This window comes from Hypanus sabinus, chromosome 30 (assembly GCF_030144855.1).
Source record: "Hypanus sabinus isolate sHypSab1 chromosome 30, sHypSab1.hap1, whole genome shotgun sequence".
NCBI classification, from domain to species: domain Eukaryota; kingdom Metazoa; phylum Chordata; class Chondrichthyes; order Myliobatiformes; family Dasyatidae; genus Hypanus; species Hypanus sabinus.
In genome coordinates, this window is record NC_082735.1 from 1,413,768 (window position 1) to 1,435,299 (window position 21,532).

The 21,532-nt window shown below is 42.4% G+C and overlaps 1 protein-coding gene across 1 annotated transcript in view; it reads right to left on the reverse strand.

The window, feature by feature from the left end:
• LOC132383377 (adhesion G protein-coupled receptor B2-like) overlaps positions 1-21,532 on the reverse strand; it is a 1,046,509-nt gene that overhangs the window by 238,126 nt on the left and 786,851 nt on the right. The window contains exon 20 of the mRNA XM_059954264.1: positions 2,505-2,574. Within this exon, the coding sequence (XP_059810247.1) occupies positions 2,505-2,574 (70 nt within the window). The remainder of the gene's footprint in view (positions 1-2,504; positions 2,575-21,532) is intronic.

Here is a 21,532-nt window from a genome sequence, read left to right on the forward strand (position 1 = left end):
GTTTTAATGGATCCTATAGGATTTCTTTGTTTTGTGGCTGCCTGTAAGGAGACAAATCTCAAGGTAATTCATGCTTTGATAATAAATGTACTTTGAAATGTTTGAAATAAAATTGGAGGGTTATGTGGGATGGAAGGGTTAGATTGATGTTGGAGTAGGTTTAAAAGTCAGCACAACATCGTGGGCTGAAGGGCCTCTACTGTGCGATTTTTAAAATAGGAATTTTTTCACTGACTCCAAATATACTGTGTGACATGGCTATTCTGTCCACAAAGTCAGTGGCAAAAACCAGATCACATATTCCAAATGTTGAATATGCAAAAATATCATTTCCTTGTGATAAAATTTTGTTAAAAACTCTTCATTCTAACCATCAATGATGTAAATAGTGGATTAGGTGAAATCTCACAGTTGTGTCATTTCTGGATGTGTTGGGTAGGTGGAAGTCCATCAGAAATAACAGATTTTGTTGGTAAAAGCTGGAAGTTGGCCTCCTTATTTAAAAGGAGTATTAGCAGCTAAGTTCAAGGTCAACTGCTGCAACACGTAAAATATTAAAAGGCCATTAAAAGGAAAACCAACACCCCAGTCTTTCTGACGTAGCTCATGAGGGATTTTAAATAATTTAGTTCTCAGCTTCTCATAATTAGTTGAATAACTCAAGAGAGTAAACAGTGTTAAACAAACCTGGCAGGCAAATGAAATTTGGGTATCTCTGAAGACCAGGAATTGCAGAGTGAATATTAAAGTATCATGAAAATATTATTGTACTGCTATTGCAATTATTTTTACCTTAGCAAATTTATTGATAAAATTATTGATTATTAACATCAGATTTAAACTGGGAAAAATTATTTGAGCTTTTGTTTTAGTGTAAATGGAGCTTAGGAAGTGATTTTATGTTTTTTAGAAGTCGCATCCATCAGACTGGGCACTAGCTATTGCAATTCATCTGAACACCTCTTTCTCTTCCTCATCTTATTTCTCTCTGATAACTATGCTATCAAAAAGCAGAGTGTCTATTATCTACATACTGAAAAAAATGGGATCAAAAGGTTACAAATTATAACCTTTATAATTAATTCACAGCTCTACAATATATCATTCTGAAAGGAGTGAAACCAAAATGATTTAAAGGGTCTCCCGAGATGTCATTTTTATGTGTTGGAAATCATCCCTGTAATTTTCATTTCTACAAAACTTGGATTTGTGCCAGGAGTGATGTTCCCCTGGGAGAGCCATGTATTGTTCTCTTCCATGCCCCTACTTTTTGCTATTCTCGCTGTTGCCCTACTCCCCAGAGCTGACATGGAGGGGAGGGGTCACTGCTCTCTAAGTGCCATTGCCACTGTTGACTGAGGGAGTACTGAGGAGTCTTTGATACATGCAGGGGTGTTAGGGGTGTGAGTTTAATATCTCATAAAGCAAAGCATGTGAATAATTTCTTAAAGTATACCCACAGAAAGTTGTGGATACAGCCCAGTCCTTCACAGGAAAAGTCCTCCCCAGCACTGAACACAGCTACAAGGAGCACTGTCACAGAAAGAGCAGCATCCTTCATCAAAGACGACTGCCCACCCCCATCCCAGCCATGCTCTCTTCTTTGGAAGGAGATACAGAAGCCCTTGGTCCCACAGTACCAGCTTTACAGAACAGTTATTACACTTCAACCATCAGGATCCTGAATCGTAGTGCATGACTTTATTCACCTAAATTCTGAACTGATTCCACAACTTATGAACTCACTTTCAAGGACTCTACAACTCACGTTCTGAATATTAACTATCTATTAATCAACCTACCCATCAATTTATCTATTCACCTGTCTTTCTATCTACTTATCAATCTATTCCTCTCTATCTATCTCCTATCTATATGTGCATCAATTTATCATTCCATTGATACACATACTATCAAACTACTACTATGTTGACTCAGGCCTAATGTGTAGTATTCGGTGTCACCTAGTACTCGGTGCCGGGCAAATTTACATGCTATCCATCTTTCTATTTATCTATCTATCTGCATATTCATCTTTATATCTATTTATCTATCAAACAATCGATCCATCCATTAATTATTATTTGCTTTTCCTTTTGTATTTTTGTCATCTTTTAAGTATTGGTTGTCTGAATGTTCTTTGTGCGGAGTTTTTCATTCATTCTATTGGGTTTCTTTGTACCTGCTGTGAATGCACATAAGAAAATGACCCTTAGGGTAGTATGTGATGATATATATGTACTTTGATAATAAATTTACTTTGACTATCCTAATTCTGTTGCCTACTGTTGGCTTTCAGGTTGGCATTAACACAACAAACTGAGTCAATTAATGTTCCAAAAGTATGGGTAATTCATTTTCCTTATGTGACTGTTTGCCACTGGTGACTGTGAACAAGCAGGGGTATCTAGCCAATAGCTCAAAAATATATATTTCATTGGCATTTGGGGGATGAGTGACTCCATGATGGAATACAAGGCTCATGTATTTCTACAAATACTCACTAATTGGCTGTTCCATATCCTTTTGCTTTGGTAAAGCCCACTGAAATGGCCACAATCAGTGCAGGTAGTCCTGAGGAGAAATATTGAGATAACAACCATGAAAACCACTATGCAAATCAGACTTGGGAACTTTAGCAGTTATATATTTCTGAGACTTTCTGCAGCCCAGAATGCTCAGCTTCATCATCTATCACTGTGATGTGTTAGTTGGTGATAAGAGTGGCTTTCTGGCCAAAAACACCAGCCAAAGGTAACAAGATCTGAACCCTCTCGATGTGTCAAGGACCAACAGTGTACCTGGCTGGGAACTGAAGACCTGTGCTAACCAAACGGCTGATACTGCTACCCCAGAGCAACACATTTCATGTCATATAAAACAGATAGGAATAAAACAGATTCTGAGTCATGTTTTTCAGTATGTTCTTGTTTTATGAAATTTGATATCCACTTGATCACCAAGGTATACATATCACATATCTAGTCATCATTTTGACAACTGTATCACACTTTAAAAATTTCTGGTAATATTATTTCCAATTTGTATCCACAACAAATAAAAAGCTAGGAATAGCATTAGAGAATTACTCTATATTTTCTTTATTTAGACACAGTACCTTGGTGCTGACCCAGGTGATGTGCATTTTGTTGTCATCTATCTTGGTGGCAGCAAAGCGAATTACTCCTGGTAGGTCACTGAAGGCTAAGAGGCATGACAACCCTGCTTGAGTACCATCTCAGCAGCTGCTATACCATCCTGGACTGCACTGATCACTGATCACATTTAACAACAAATCAATGATGAAGTGCTTATGGAAGAAGCAGGAATATCCAGATTCTCATTTCCTGCAGATCCATGAACAAACTACAAGGAGCCCAGAGCCACAGTGGAAGGTATTTGATTTTCTTTTGCAGCACTTTGTCATATCTTGCATGCCATTCAAAGTTCGGTGATGTTGATCTGAGTTACATGTCATTAACATGGCTGCTATGAAAGCTGTGATCTCACTGGATGTGGTGTTATGTCAAGTTCCACTGAGTGGTGAATGGGATTCGCCTGCCTCTCTGTGTCAGAAAGTAAGGTTCTGAACTCCACATCCAGCCATGAAGCAACTCACTGCAATTTACTCCGTTACCCTGAACACAACAATAAACTTTTGGCCAAGTTATCCATTACACAAAGCATTTTGTTTATCCATTTATATATGTAACACCCTGGTTAAGATTCTTACTGTTATGCTGTAGGTATTTGAGTTCTGTAAGAGCAGTCTGTTTTGCTTTCAGCATGTATGGGTTTGTGCTGATATAAGAAGAGGCTTTCTTGTTTAACCTAGGAAGGTTTTGAAGAACTCCGGTGTGGAGAAATCTCTTTTTTTTTGTGGGAGCTGAGAGAAAACAGTAAGGAAGATGGCTGAGGATGTTATCCCTGTTGCACAAGGTGCTTCATGCTAATGAATGGCTTCAAGGAGGAAGGACCTACCCTCCCGTGGGAGCCCCATTTCTTTGAGATGGAGTTTGAATGACATTCGGAAGGTGATGTGTGCTTCCACACAGATCAAAGGTCCAGCATGTGAGTGACAGACAAGTTCAAGAAGACTGTTTAAGAATAATGGGCCCTTTTTGTTTTTTGCTTTCTTTCTTTCCTTGAATTTCTTTCTTTCCTTGAATTTCCTTAAGTTAACATTCTTAAACATACTTCTTTATAATTGTATGCAGTGTACAATCTGTTACTTCTTGCTGATGGACAATTGCCAGGGGCAATAGGTCACACAGCATTCACACAAACCAGGGTTTGGGTGGACAAGACATCCCAAACTCAGAGATTTGTCAGGGTCAAAGTCGTATACACCATAGGTGTATGAAGTCTGAGGAAGGTGGGTTTCTCGCTGGGGAGTCCAGTGGCTGTTAGCGAGGGGCTAACGAGCTGCATTTCTAGAGATGCCCAGTAAAGAGGGATTTCACATATATTCTTAAGAGGTATTGCTCTGCAAAGCATCTTCATCTGACATCTTTCCAGCAAAGCTGTGCCCTCTGGCACTTTCTCTTGGTGTGGATGCTGCATATGTGCCTAACATGGCAGTTTTGTTGAACTTGTGTTGTCCCAACCTTGTATACCAAGTGCCATCCGTTTTGTTTACCTAGGGAGTTCTCCTTCATAATCCTGACCACAGTTCACACAACACCAACGGCTAACTATAATCAAGCACTGAAGATACTGCATGATGTTGTTTCTCAACAAGAAAAGTCCATCCTGCCACATTTCAAATTATAGTCAGGGTCTTCAACCAGGCTCGTTTGAAGAAAATCCTGTCCAATTACCATCAGCATATACTATAAGCTGTAGCACCAGAGGTCTCAACATGCTAGACCACTGTTAAACTGTTAAGGAATGCCTACCATTTCATGCCCAAATTGCTTTTCAGGAAATTAGATCACTTGGCTGTCCTTCTCCTACCTACATACAGGCAGAGGCCAAAGAGCAAAGCTTCAGTGATTAGGACAACCAAGAGGTGGTCACTGGAAGCAGAGGAGTGCTTCAAGTCGGTGGATCTGACTGAATACATCATGATTTTATTTTATTAAAACAGTTGTAGGTGATTGTATCCACACAATATCAATCAGAGTCTTCCCAAACCAGAAGCCCTGGATCCACAGTGATTTGCTGAGGCCCAGATCAGAGACATTCAAGTCTGGTGATCAAAACAGTTGATATATCTACATAAAGCCAACTCACAGGTGAAGTGGCAGTTCTGGACAGAACCTGAAGGATGCTTGACAGTTGTGTTGACAGTTGAGAGGTTTTGTTGCTATCACCTCTTATAAAGTCAGGTCAAGTGACATAAGTGACAACAGGGCTTCACTTCCTTCAGCTCCAGATAAGCTTAATGCTTGTTTTCACCATCAAAACCTGGAGGAACCATCATGAACCCCCACAGCCCTTGATGATCCTGTGATTTCAGTCTCTGTGTCCAATGAGCGAGCAGCCTTCAGGAGGGTGAACCCACGAAAAGCATCTGGCCCAGATGGGGTACCTGGCCAAGACTTGTGCTGATCAACTGGCTGGAGTGCTGCTTTGGCAGTCTAGGGCACTCACTTGCTTCATGCAGGTTTCAATTATACCAGTGCCTGAGAATGAGTTGAGTTCTTTATGAAGTGGCATATGAACTTTAATGTAAAATATACTGAGGCTGAAATGCAGATGATGATATGGTTTTGAAACATGTAGCTTTGAAAGGTTCTTATGTAAAGTTCAGATGTGACTCGCACTTCATAAAGATAGCATGGCTCATTAACATTACATTACATTCTCTACTAGGACAAGATGGATAAAAAAAAATCTATCAACAAAACTCGACCAGTAAAGTGGAAAAATAATGCTTTTGTGGTACTTGAACCATATCCTGGGATGGAATCCTTGGCTATTGTGATTTTGACTATGATGTGGCTTTCTTCCCTGTAGTGTAGATAACATTGTGATTGCCCTTCATGTCTTCAATGGAACTGTGTATATGGAACTTATACTTACCATTCCAAGACACTTAATTATAATCAGCAATTGTGCTAAAAATATAGATCACCAAATTAGCTTTACCAGGCATATTTAAATGAGTGTAATCACCCATTATGCCCAGAACTGCATGCTTAAGGTAGCTTTTTGAAACAGACACGACTCCTTGCACCTCCTGTGCTCCTTCCTCCTGATGGAAATATAAAGATGCTATCCCTGCTGAATACAAGAAGTGGCTAAAGGAAAGCTTTTCTAAAAAAAGATTTAAAGCTGGAAGAGAGTTACAAGTTTAATTTATTTGCATTTTTAATAACATCTATATTCTCAACTGGCAGTTATTATGGGAATCTGACTTCATCTGGTCCAGTTTTCTTTACCACACAACAGACAATTTTTTTCTTCTTGTAGAAACCAATCTCATTTCATTTTAATACTGAAATGAACTTGCTTGCCATGAGTTGTTTGAATCATACTAGAAAAAAACAAAAGATATTTCTATTAACATACTAACATTTGGAGTGGGAAATTAGTATTTCTGAATGGTAATAATAGGATGTAGCCAGGCAACAGTAGTATTCACTGTCAAATGTTGAAAATCTCTGGTTGCTGCATTTTGGCATCAGGTACTGAAATGAAACTGCAACCTGATCACAGATCATTGCAGCTAACTGCTGACCCCTGACTTGAGCTGAGTAGTTTTTGTTCACTACTAGGCTTGACTTAAACTTCCATGAGCTTTCAGTAACATAGCCAACAGCTGCGCTTCTTCAAATAAAACCATGAAATCAAAACATTGAAAATAAAAGAAACAAAATTCCCTGATTGTAACAAATCTGAAAAAAACTAGCAAATTCCAGAAGTATTGACGGGTCTTTGCTGGCACAGGACAAGGTATGAAGTGTTTGGAGAAAATCACACGTGATACCTTTATTGAAGGATAGCAGGGAAAAGCAAGGTAATAAAAGGCCAGTGACTGAGTGAGAAAAAAGAAAGGTATGACCACATTAATGGAACTATATTAGAAGATCAACGACGGGATCAACGGCCGAACCAACAACACCCTCCCTCGAGTAGAGCTCAGAGCAGCGTTCCATCTGGTTGCTTTTATCGGTGATTATTTCACCGCTGGATGACTTCAGGGGTGCTGTCTTGTTCTGTGATGGGCCAAGGCCCTCCCTCCCCCCCCCCAACACCATCATACATCGATCTGATGTTACCTGTCACAGCTGCTGTCCGAATGTCCCCACTCAGCTGGAGCCAGTACCCGTCCGCGCACTGCCACCCAGCCTTCAGCAGCTCGAAGCACCTGGAGTGTCCGGTTGGACAGCGAGCTCCCGTACTCCGTGAGATCTGCGTGCTCGGCTTCAATGACAGGAGTCATGATGCTGGACTCTGCTTCAAACCAGTCACCGCTCTTTGTGGTCTTTCTTCCAAAGATGGAAAGTGCTGACTCGCAGATGGCACCGTGAAGACACGACCACTGCCCTGCCACAGCCCCCCCGCACCCCGCAAGGAGGCAGTCACAGCAGCCAGCACTGACTTGGCAAACTGGCCAACCCCCTCCAACTGCCTCATCTCCACTGTGTTAATGCGAGGTTTTCGAGTTTGCTTCCAGCTTTTAAACGAGGTCCTCCGTTAGTGCTGGAAGGAAGGAGCTGACCCACAGGATATGTGTGACTCCACTTTGTACAAGGACAAGGGTGATAGGAGCAATTGAAACAACTACAGGGGTATCTCCCTCCCGAGTATTGTCGACAAAGTCTTTGCTCATGTAGCTCTGGCACGTCTACAAACTCTGGCAAAACGAGTCTACCCTGAGTCCCAATGTGCTTTTCACGCAGGGAGGTCAACTGTCAACATGATTTTCTCACTCCGTCAACTCCAGGAGAAGTTTGGGGAACAACAGAAATCCTTCTATGTCGCTTTCATCGATTTGACCAGGGCATTCGACCTTGTCAGCAGGGATGGGCTCTTTCAGATTCTCCTCAAGATCGGCTGTCCCCCGAAACTCCAAAGTATCATCAAGTCATTCCATGATGACATGAAGGCTACTGTTCAGTACGATGACAGCTCACTGGAACCCTTCGCTGTTCATGGTGGAGTCACCATGATGTTGGCATGTGTTTGGGAGGTCAGCGGGGTGCACCTGCATACACACTAGGTCTGATGGGCAGCTGTTCAACCCTGTGCGCCTGACAGTAAGAACAAAGGTGTAAAGGACCTTAGTGTGTGGCGTGCTCTTTACCGATGGCCTTGCACGCCAAGCAGCAACTGCAGACTCTCGTGGGCTGGTTCTCTAAGGCGTGCAGAGACTTCGGGCTTGCCATCAGCCTAAAGAAAGCAGGTGTCCTTGCCCATGCTCTGGTGAAGACACCAGTCATTGCCATCGGTGACTGCGGTCCAGAAGTGGTCCACGAGTTCACATACTTGGGGTTGACCATTGGCGACACTCTCTCCCTCGATGCTGAAATCGGTAGGTCGGCGGAGCAGCATCGATCCTTGCTCAACTCTCCTCGTGGGTCTGGGAGAATCTGAAACTCGCCACAAAGATCAAGACCGTCTTGTACATTGCATGTGTTATCAGCGCCCTCCAGTATGGTAGCGAGACTGGGACCATTTACTCCAAACAGGAGAGGAGACTTGATAGTTTTCGCCTGCACAGCTTTCGCCACATCACCCGGAGAGGCAAAGTCCCAAACTCTGAGGTCCTTTCCTGCGCTGGACTTCCCATAAAGTTCACGCTTTTAGGAAGACGCAGACTGCACTGGCTGGGCCATGTCCGTCATATGAAGGATGGTAGACTGCCAAAGGACATCCTCTATGGAGAAATAGCAATAGGCAAGAGGAATGTTGATAGACCCCAGCTTCACTTCAAGGACCTCTGCAAGTGCGGCATGAAGGCCTTAAAGGTCAGCACGGAATGCTGGGGGGATACAGCAGATAGCGAGGTACTCTTCAGCAACACCTAGAGCAGGGCAAAAGGTGGTCCTGGCTCAGTTTGAGGGGCAGACAGCTAAATGGAGAGCACAGCAGACAGATTCCACTACGCCCTACGCATGCAGCAAATGGGGCAGAGCCTACCATTCCAGGATCGGCCTGATTAGCCACTGTTGACACTGCTCAACAAATGAGTGACTACCAGAGGCGCAGTACCCATGGTCGACTGACGGAGGCCACACATGAGGAACAAATTTCTAGACAGATCGCAGACTGTTGCAAGAAACATAAGGTTGTTATAGTAGGTGACTTTAACTTTCCCAACACTGACTGGGACTCCCATAATGTAAAAGGACTGCATGAGATAGAATCTGTCAAATGTGTTCAGAAAATTTCCTTAATCAGGATGTAGAAGCAATGAGATAGTGTTCGATACACGATCTGCTATTAGGGAAGACTCAGGGCAGGTGACAGAAGTTCGTGTCTGGGTACACTTTGCATCTCATGATCATAACATAGTAGTTTCAAAGTAACTATGAAAAAAGATAGATCTGGTTGTGGGTTTATATTCTAAATTGGCGAAAGGCCAATTTTACGGAATGTGGGAAATGTGGATTAGCACAACTGTTTCCTGGTGTACGTGGTGAGAGGGAGATACAAGCTTCATTCTCTGAAAATGTTACTTTTGAAGGCTTCCCATGTTTGAATGGCACTATGATCATTAGATGCAAAGTGTTCCCCCACACAAATGTCCATCACCTGCCCTGTCTCATTCCCTAATATATGAGTAGTGCACACTCTCTTTATGTACTGATTAAGGAAACCTTCCTGAACACATTTGATATGCTTCTGGTAAGATGGTGACACGTTTAATCATAGAAGCTTCTACAGGGTCAATAAAAGGTGCTATTGTTCTTTTGGTGCTATTGGTCCTGCTAGACATTAAGAATTTAAAGTACTGTAGCTCTACCCCATTAGCGAGTTGCAAGGGCCGAGAGATATCAAGAGATAGAGGTGACTCTGGCCCTTCTTGTACACAGCCTCTGTGTTGGTGCTCCACTCAAGTCTGTCATCCAGGTGCATCTCCAGGTCCTCACCATCAATAGTAATAGAGAGCAGTGCAGGCTTAGTCTTCCTAAAGTCCATCACCAGCTCCTTTGTCTTACTGGAGTTGAGTTCTTATATGTACTTGCTATCTTGGATGTGCGAGGACTTGTGCTCAGGCTGTGGAGTTGCTTGTTTACAGCCGCCAAGAGAGAAGCATTGGAGCTGGTGTGCAGCACAACGTGGCATCAGGCTGGAGCTGATGCTGCCCCCCAGAATTTGCTCATCAGCTGTATTGACGTTTGGGTCTGGACTATATATTTTTTGAGTAGCCATATCTTACTGATACTTCTATGTGTTTGCTATGTGTGCTTTGTGCTGTGTGATGTGGGTACGAGTACTATGTTTTGCTCCTTAGCACCGGAGCAACTCTCTCATCTGGCTGTGTTCATGTATAGTTGAATGACAATTAAACTCGAATTGAACTAAAACTCTCATCACATTTAGTACTTTTACAGGATGGCTGTTCCAATTAATATGTGGAAAGTTACAGTCACCAATTATCACAACATTTTGTTTCTTGCATCAGTCTGCAATCTTTCTACAAAATTGTTTCTTTATATCCTGCAGATGTTTACAGGTCAGTCAAGTGCTGTGGCTTTCTGAGTCTCTACAGTGTATTCCTCCAGTTTATCCTGTCTGCAAAGGATATGGCCTAATCGGCCATAAACAGGCATCATAGTCTGTGAGTTAGATGAGTGTCAATCAGTGGAAGCTACCTTCATACCCTCGATGCAAGTACAGAATATATTGCATGCAGTAACAGCCTAATTGATTCCAAAGGTTTTTCTGAAAGTCTGGGCATAATAATTGCATGGAAATGGAGAGAGGAACACATTCGAAGAGTGAACAGGTAACCATTTGGATAGTTGCATTTGTTTGCAGTTTGATGAACACAAATACTAGAATTTTTACCATTATCTGTTCATTTGCACATTTAGTTGAAATCACTGTACAGTCGGCCCTCCTTATCCGTGAGTTCCGCATGTGCGAATTCAACCAACCGCGAATCGAGAAAACCTGGAGTGCTCTTCCAGCACTTGTTGTTTGAGCACGTATAGACTTTGTTTTCTTGTCATTATTCCCTAAACAATGAGGTATAACAACTATTTACATTGTATTAGGTATTATAAATAATCTAGAGATGATTTAAAGTATACAGGAGGATGTGCATGGGTTATTGTGGATCAGGATCGAGAAAATCAGAAGGTCTCTTACTAAGTAAGTCGGAATAGGTACATACGTTTGTCTTAGTATATAATATATATTTTACCTTTCTATGCACTGCATTGCTTAATAATAATTGTAGGTTTCATCAGGGTAGGGCCTTTCTTACTTTATCCTTTAAAATTGTTACGATTATTGACCGACATAGCCTAATGCTTTTCCAATGACCAATGCCGTTTCACCTCGTTACGATTGCTTTATTATTTCCACTTTATTTTCAATCGTGATCGTGATTACTTTCGTGAATAGAAACACTGTGGATTCAGAGCTCCACTGGGTCCTAAAGTTCACCACACTGAAACAGATTAAATAAGGGACTTGAGCATCTGTGTTTTTTGGTATCTGCGAGGGGTCCCGGAATCAATCCCTCGTGGATAAGGAGGGCTGACTGTAATTAATTCCTCAACTGAGAGGTGAAATAGTGCAATGTTGTAAGCAACTTTATTCACTCATGCCATCATCATGTCTCTACTATGTACTGTAATTATGCATGCAATCATTTATTTGTCTACTGCCACAACAGGTCTACAGTGGACTAGCTCAATCTCAGTCCACCGGAACAACAGCAATACCTACACCAGCCTGCTGTTTATCCATTGCATCTTGTCATTCAGCACCATCATCTCATCAGTTTTAATCCATGAGTTTAAAAGTCTGGGCCTCTGCACCTCCCTCTGCAGCTAGATCCTTGACTTCCTCATCAGAAGACTACAGTCAGTGTGGACTGTAGCACTCAGAGGAAACCGAAACAAAAACACACACACACACACACACACACACACACAGGACACCAAAACTGAACTCTGAACTCTGAACCCCGGGCTGTAATGGCGTTGCTCTGCTACCATGAAGCACTATGTTCTCTTGTTAAATTTGGGAAGTAAGGTCCAGAGATGACCATATTCAATGATGTGCCACCTTCATTATCTGCACTGCTTATGATGCTGATGTCCAAGTTTTTTTTTACCTTTCCAAGGTTACTTATTACCACAAAGTCCCATACTTCGTTAGTCCCACAGAGCATGGAAGAATTGTCTGTACTGCAGCAGAAGGTGGCTAAAGGTGACTTAGTGGGACCTTCCTTCCGTTTTCAATGTAGATAATAGATGTGGTTTTCAGAAATAATGACCAATATAGTTCGGTTTTCAGAGTTGAGAGCCCAGCAATAACCATCTTACTCCAGAACTTTGGTAACTGAGCAGCAGTGGCAGATAGTGGAAGCGTAGTCAAACATTTAATTGAATTTATTACCTCCTTGTCTGGACAGCAAGCCCATGGAAAGGCAGTCTCAAGAGAATATCCAGGAAATCAGACTGGGCCTGACAATAAGAGAGAGAGCTTCATACAGGTCGGGGAGAAGAGTTTAAAAAAGGAGCGTTGCGCGGGGATTAGCACATTAGTGGCAGACCAATCGATGTGCAATTCATTAGTAGGAGCAAATAAAAGTAAAGCAGGGTCAAACAGAGCAACTATTGTAGGAGTGTAGGAGTGTAGAACTTGAGGTTTTGGCAAGAAGGCACAGGCAAGGCTTTTGTAGTGGTTGAATAAAAAGTCACTAAATTACAGCTAATTAAATAAGGGATAATACAGGATCAGTTGATGTGCTGTAACTGCATGATGTTCAGCAAGGACTAGAAGGGCCGAGATGGCCTGCTTCCGTGCTGTAATTGTTATATGGTTATATGTGGGAGCTGGTGGAACCCACTATGGTTCCTGGTGACCACATCTGCAGCAAGTGTTGGCTGCTCGAGGAATTCAGGCTCAAAGTTGATGATCTGGAATCTGAGCTACAAACATTGCGGCACATCGGGGAGGGGTGGGGGAAGGAGAGTTACTGGATTCTCTGTGAGACATTAGATTAGCTGCCTCAAATTCAGTCTGTGGTCAGAGAGAAGAGGGTGTGACTGTGAGTGAGGTGGTAGTGGGACCCAAGAGAGAGTGCTGGAGGAGCCTCAGCCCTTGAGCTTGTCCAACAGTCTGAGATTCTTGCTCCCTGTGTGGATGAGAGTGGAGGCTGTAGGAAGGAGCTGCAACCTAACTGTGGCACTGCAGATGAGGGAATCATTCAAGAGGGGGGAGAGAAGAGAAATATGGTAATTGGGAATAGTTTAGTCAGGGAAATAGACAGAGTTCTCTGTTGTGAGGATAGAGCACCTTGAAGGCTGTGTTACCTGCCTGGTGCCCAGATTTGGGTCATCTTATCTGACCTGCAGAGGAATTTGCAGCGGGAGCTGAAAGATCCAGTTGCCGTGGTCCATGTGGTAAAACGACATAGGTAAAATGAGGAAAGACATTCTGCTGAGAGAATTTGAGCAGCTAGGGACTAAACTAAAAAGCAGAACCAAAACAGTAGTAATCCCTGGATTACCACCTGAGCCATGTGTAAATTGGCATAGGGTCAAGAAGATTAGAGAGTTAAATGAGTGACTCACGGATTGGTGTGGGAGAAGTGGGTTTGAATTCATGGGAAACTGGCACCAGTATTGGGGACAGAGGGAGCTGTACCAATGGGACGGACTCCACCTGAAATGTGATGGGACCTGGATTTTAGAGAATCACATAACTGGGGCTCTGGATAGGGCTTTAAACAAAATAGTGGGGAGGGGGTGGGTTTGACAAATTGGAGAAGTATGGATAAAGTAGAAGAGATAAGGGTGAATAAAGATAAAGAAAAAGCAAAAGATAAAAAAGAGAAATGTAAGAGGGGAGTGGAGAAAAGACAAGTGCTAAAGAGTAAAAGATTACAAGATTTTAAAAGTACAATGAGTGTAAGGGCACCTTATCTGAATGCCATAGTGTTTGAAACAAGGTCAGTGAACCTGTGGCACAAATCAGTATAAAAAGGGTATAATTTAGTGGTCATTACAGAGTCATGGTTGCAGGGTGGAGAGGATTGGGAACTAAATATCTAATGATATCAGGATAGGCAGGAAGATAAGGGAGGTGGGGTAGTGCTCTTAATTAAGGATGAGATAGGGAGATATGAGAGATGATATAAGATTTAAGGAACAGAATGTTGAATTCATCTGGGTAGAGATTAGGAATATTAAAGGGAGAAAATCACTGTGGGAGTTGTCTATCGCCCACCGAAAAATAACATTACAGTGGCACAGGCAATAAACAGAAATATCTGAGGCATTTAACGATGGAACAGCAGTTATTATGGCGGACTTTAACTTACACACAGATTGGGTGAATCAAATTGGTCAAGGCAGTCTTGAGGAGGACTTCATAGAATGCAGCCATGATGGCTTTCTTGAACAGTATTTTACTGAACCTATAAGGGAACAGCTATCTTAGATCTGGTCCTGTGCAATGAAACAGGTAAAATTAGTGATCTTGTAGTTATGTATGGATCCTATGTATGGATACATACTATGTATGTAGTTATCTTGTATGGATCCTCTTGGAAAGAGTGATCACAGTATGATTGAATTTCTTATACAAATGGAGGTGCAATAGTTCAATCTAAAACAAGTGTATTATGCCCAAACAATGGAGACAACAATGGGATGAGGGAGGATTAAGCCAGTGTAGACTGGGAACACAGGCCATATGTTGGGACAGTTGAGGAACAGTGGAAGACTTTCAAAGACATTTTTCACAGTGCTCAGTAAAAGTATATTTCAGTTAAAAGCAAGGACAGTAAGGGTGGAGAGAGCCAGCCTCGGATAACTAAGGAAGTAAAAGAAGGCATCAAACTAAAACCTTGTGCATACAAAGTTGCCAAGTGTAGTGGGAAACTGAAAGACTGGGAAAACTTTAAAAAGCAACAAAGTACCACAAAGCCAGCAATAAAGAAAGAGAAGCTAGTTTATGAAAATAAATCAGCACATAGTAACATAGAAACATAAAAACTCAGTAAACCTACAGCACAATACAGGCCATTTGGCTCACAAAGCTGTACCGAACACGTCCTTAGAAATTACCTAGTGTTACTCATAGTCCACTATTTTTCTGGTCTCCATGTACCTATCCAGGAGTCTCTTAAAAGACCCTATCGCATCCGCCTCCACCACCATCGCCGACAGCCCATTCCACGCACTCACCACTCTCTGCGTGAAAAACTTACCCCTGACATCTTGTCTGTACCTACTTCCAAGCACCTTAAAAGTGTGCCCTCTCATGCTAGCCATTTCAGCCCTGGGAAGAAGCTTCTGACTATCCACACAATCAATGCCTCTCAACATCTTATACACCTCTATCAGGTCACCTCTCATCCTCCGTCGCTCCAAGGAGAAAAGGCCGAGTTCACTCAACCTATTCTCATAAGGCATGCTCCCCAATCCAGGCAACATTCTTGTAAATCTCCTCTGCACCCTTCCTATGGCCTCCATATCCTTCTTGTAGTGAGGCAATGAGAACTGAGCACAGTACTCCAAGTGGGGTCTAACCAGGATCCTATATAGCCACAACATTACCTCTCGGCTCCTAAACTCAATCTCATGATTGATGAAGGCCGACATACCGCATGCTTTCTTAAGCACAGAGTCAACCTGCGCAGCAGCCTTGAGGGTCCTATGGACTTGGACCCTAAGATCCCTCTGATCCTCCACTCTGCCAAGAGTCTTACCATTAATACTATATTCTGCCATCATATTTGACTTACCAAAATGAACCACCACACGCTTATCTGGGTTGAACTCCATCAGCTACTTCTCAGCCCAGTTTTGCATCCTATCAATGTCCCACTGTAACCTCTGACAGCCCTCCACACTATCCACAACACCTCCAACCCTTGTGTCATCAGCAGTTTTACTAACCCATTCCTCCACTTCTTCATACACATCATTTATAAAAATCACGAAGAGTAGGGGTCCCAGAACAGATCCCTGAGGCACACCACTGGTCACTGATCTCCATGCAGAATACGAACCGTCTACAACCATTCTTTGCCTTCTATGGGCAAGCCAGTTCTTGATCTACAAAGCAATGTCTCCTTGGGTCCCATGCTTCCTTACTTTCTCAATAAGCCTTGGATGGGATACCTTGTCAAATGCCTTGCTGAAATCCATATACACTACATCTACTGCTCTACCATCATCAGTGTGTTTAGTCACATCTTCAAAAAATTCCAATTCAAAGTAATAGAAAGCAGAGAGTTGGGATATATGTGTTTCTCTGGTTGGCAATCAGTGGTGGGCAGTGTTTCACAAGGGTCGGTTCATGATATACTTTAACAATCTGGAAGGGGGAACCCAGTGTAGTGTATCTTAGTTTGCTGATGATACTAAGTTGAGTGGAAAAGCAAATTTTGCAGAAGATATGGAGAGTTTGCAGAGAGATATAGATAGGTTAAGTGAATGGGCAAGGGTAGGGGAGAGGGAGTACAATGTTGGTGAATGCGAGGTCATCCACTTTGGAAGGAAAAATAGAAGAGCAGATTATTATTTAAATGGTAAAAATTGCAACATGCTGCTATGCAAAGGAAACTGGGAGTGCTTGTGCATGAATCAGAAAAGATTGGTTTGCTGGTGCAGCAGGCTATCAAGAAGAGAAATGGAATGTTGTCCTTCATTGTGAGAGGGATTGAACTTAAGACCTGGAAGGTTATGCTGCAACTATACAGGATACTGGTAAGGCCGCACCTGGACAACTGTGTGCAGTTCTGGTCTCCTTACTTAAGGAAGAATATACTGGCTTTGGAGGCAGTGCAGAGGAGGTTCGCCAGGTTGATTCCAGAGATGAGGGCGTTAGACTATGAAGAAAGATTGTGTTACTAGGGACTGTACTCACTGAATTCAGAAGAGGAGATCTTATAGAAACATTTAAAATTATGAAAGGGATAGACAAGATAGAGACAGGAAATTTGTGTCCACTGGTTAGGTGAGACTAGAACTATGGGGCATTGCCTCAAGATTTGGGAGAGTAGATTTAAGACAGAGAGGAAGAGGAACTGCTTTACCCAGAGAGTGGGGAATCTGTGGAATTCTCTCCCCAATGAAGCAGTGGAGGCTACACCAGTAAATATATTTAAGACAGGGTTGGATAGATTTTTGCATAGTAGGGGAAAAATCAGAAGCAGGCTCAACGGGTCAGATGGCCTACTCCTACTCCTTATGTTCTTATGAACTGCATAGCCCTCTATTTTTCTAAGCTCCATGTACATATCAAAGCATCTCTTAAAAGACCCTATTGCATCTGCCTTTACCTGGCAGTGCATTCCATGCACCCACTACTCTCTGTGTGCAAAACTTACCTCTAACCATCCCCCTTGTACCTACTACTAAGAACCTTAAAACTGTGCCTCCTCACGTTAGCTATTTCAGCCCTGGGAAAAAGCCTCTGGCTATCCACACGATCAATGCCTCTCATCATCTTAAACACCCCGATCAAGTCACCTCGCATTCTTTGTTGCTTTTAAAGAGAAGTATAACATAGCAAAGATGAGCAAGAAGCCAGAGGATTGGGAAACTTTTAAAGAGGAACAGAAGATTACTAAAAAGGCAATACAGGGAGAAAAGATGAGGTACAAAGGTAAGCTATCCAAGAATATAAAGGAGGATAGTAAAAGCTTCTTTAGGTATGTGAAGAGGAAACGTTTAGTTAGGATCAAAGTTGGGCCCTTGAAGGCAGAAATGGGTGAATTTATTATGGGTACTAAGGAAATGGCAGACGAGTTGAACAGGTACTTTGGATCTGCCTTCACTAGGGAAGACACAGACAACCTTCCAGATGTAATAGTGGTCAGAGGACCTAGGGTAATGGAAGAATTGAAGGAAATTCACATTAGGCAGAAAATGGTGTTGGGTAGACTGATAGGACTGAAGGCTGACAAATCCCCAGGGCCTGATGGTCTGCATCCCAGGGTACGTAAGGAGGTGGCTCTAGAAATTGTGGACGCATTGGTAATCATTTTCCAATGTTCTATAGATTCAGGATCAGTTCCTAAGGATTGGAGGGTTGCTAATGTTATCCCACTTTTTGAGAAAGGAGGGAAAGAGAAAACAGGGAATTATAGACCAGTCAGCCTGACATCAGTGGTGGGGAAGATGCTGGAGTCAATTATAAAAGATGAAATTGTGGCACATTTGGATAGCAGTAACAGAATCGGTCCGATTCAGCATGGATATATGAAGGGAAAATCATGCTTGACTAATCTAGAATTTTTTGAGGATGTAACTATGAAAATGGACAAGGGAGAGCCACTGGACTTTCTGAAAGCCTTTGATAAAGTCCCACATAGGAGATTAGTGGGCAAAATTAGAACACACGGTACTAGGGGTAGGGTACTAACATGGATAGAAAATTGGTTGACAGACAGAAAACAAAGAGTAGAGATTAACGAGTCCTTTTCAGAATGGCAGGCAGTGACTAGCGGGGTACTGCAAGGCGCGGTGCTGGGACCGCAGCTATTTACATTATACATTAATTATTTAGATGAAGGTATGAGAAGTAACATTAGCAAATTTGCAGATGACACAAAGCTGGGTTGGCAGTGTGAAATATTAGGAGGATATTAGGAAAAAGCAGGGTGACTTGGACAGGTTGGGTGAGTGGGCAGATGCATGGCAGATGCAGTTTAATGTGGATAAATGTGAGGTTATCCACTTTGGTGGCAATAACAGGAAGGCAGATTACTATCTGAATGGTGTCAAGTTAGGAAAAGGGGAAGTACAACGAGATCTAGGTGTTCTTGTACATCAGTCACTGAAAGTAAGCATGCAGGTACAGCAGGCAGTGAAGAAAGCTAATGGCATGTTGGCCTTCATAACAAGGGCAGTTGAGTATAGGAGCAAAGAGCTCCTTCTGCAGTTGTACACGGCCCTGGTGAGACCTCACCTGGAGTACTGTGTTCAGTTTTGGTCTCCAAATTTGAGGAAGGACATCCTTGCTATTGAGGGAGTGCAGCTTAGGTTCACGAGGTTAATTCCCGGGATGGTGGGACTGTCATATGTTGAAAGATTGGAGCGACTGGGCTTGTATACAGTGGAATTTAGAAGGATGAGAGGGGATCTGATTGAAACATATAAGATTATTAAGGGATTGGACACGCTAGAGGCAGGAAACATATTCCCAATGTTGGGGGAGTCCAAAACCAGAAGCCACAATTTAGGAATAAGGGTTAGGCCATTTAGAACGGAGTTCAGGAAAAACTTTTTCACTCAGAGAGTTGTGGATCTATGGAATGCTCTGCCTCAGAAGGCAGTAGAGACCAATTCTCTGGATGCTTTCAAGAAAGAGTTAGATAGAGCTTTTAAAGATAGCAGAATCAAGGGATATGGGGAGAAGGCAGAAACGGGGTACTGATTGTGGATGATCAGCCATGATCACATTGAATGGCAGTGCTGGCTCGAAGGGCTGAATGGCCAACTCCTGCACTTATTGTCTAAAGAGAAAAGGCCAAGTTCACTCAACCTATTCTCATAAGGCATGCTCTCCAATTCAGGCAACATTCTTGTAAATCTCCTCTGTGCTCTCTCTATAGTATCCACATCCTTCCTGTAGTGAGCTGACTAGAACTGAACACAGTACTCCAAATGGGGTTTAAATAAGAGTATGATGTGCTGGAACAGGAAAGTTTGAATTAATCTGTTACCATCACCTAGAATTATAAAGACAAGAAAATGCAGTGACATTGATCTCTGCAGTTGTGCAAAAGCTCTACCCAAGAGTGGTCACAGATTTCTGTTGACATTCTGCCCCACCCTTGAAGGCCAGCGATGTGGACAGTGGGATGAAGGACATCAGGATTGCACACTTCCAGTCCACACTCAAAAGGCAGTGATGTGGGTTTGTGATGAAGGACATCCGTAGATGTTAGACTGTTCTAGCATCAGATATCTGTGTGAGGAGGAGCCACAGTGGCCACTCAGTTGGTGCAACCAGAGTTCAGGCTTGGAGTTCTGGGTCCCAACATTGGCTAGCCTGAGGATCTATATGAGATCAAAGCCAGTCCTGAAGTTGAAGCCTGGTGTCTAATGCCTAGTGAATGAAGGCCTTTCCGTGTCTGTATCTGTGTGTGGGGGGTGGGAGAGACAAATGGAGCTTGATTGGCTATTGTTGTTCTGTTGCTTGTTGTGCCGAGTATTGTGGGCATGCTATATTGTAGGCTGACCCCAACACATGCCCAAATGTGATGCTGTTAACACAACGATGCATTTCGCTGAATGTTTTAATATACTTGTGATAAATAAATCTAAATCTGAATCTCAAATCTGAAAACCTAAGCCATAAACACACATTTGTAGATGGGATTGTGATGCCCAGAACACTCTTCAGAGACAAAATCTGGGAATATGAACCCATTCTCCACTCGCCCCTTGGGGCCTCCTCCCTTGGGGTCTCCAGGTATGCAAGCCCTGCACCTTCAATAAATGCAACACATTGAAGGGCTACTAAACAAGCTCTATTGCCAGAGAGACAGTAAGTAAAGGAAAGGTAGTACATAGCAGCCAGAAACCATGCGTTGAATAGCAGGAGCCTCTTGAATTGGCAAGCAAATGGTAGGATGTTCTGCAGGAGACAGAAGAATTAAGTTGCCTTTTGAATTTCACAGCTGCATTGAAAGGAGCATGAATAGCCCTTCATCTCTCTAGATGGCAACAATTCTTCCCAAATAGGAAATATTATCTAATTTCAGCAGTGCATTATGACAAATGATTGTCCTTCTGTTCGGTGGAGGCCAATTCCATGGGTGTATTTAAAGTGGAAGTTAATTGTTTCCTGACCAGTCAGGGCATAAGTGAAAGAATATGGTGATAAGTCAGATGAATGTATTTGAATGGAATCCGGAATCAGCCATGATGGAATGACGGAGCAGGCTCGATCCCGCTTCTGTCTTGTGGTCTTACTTAAATAAATAGGGCTACATAACCCACTTTCAAGGTCTCCTGATAACAGAACATCAACTTGAAACATTAAATCTATTTAGCTCTTTCCTGATGCCACCTGATCTGTTGAATGCTTCTATTTTCTTAGCTTATAAAAATGTTCTTTTTGCACTGGTAATCCTAAATTAAATTTCACAACACATTTGAGCATTAACTATTGCCCAAAAAAAAGTTTCCGTTTCTATTTAGTACTTCATTTTCGGATGTTATTTAATGAAATTTCTCCTGGAAGATTCTTCAATCTTTGCGCTCTAGAAAAAGAATACATTCAGATGCCAAATACCCAGCTTTTGGTTGGTAAGAAATCGAGGAAGTTGCACAGTTCTGTTATTTATTCTAAGCACTCAGATGGCACAAATTCCTCCATGTGCTAAATTTAACAAAAAATAAGATAGATGTATTCTTTCCTTTCAGAAAGAATA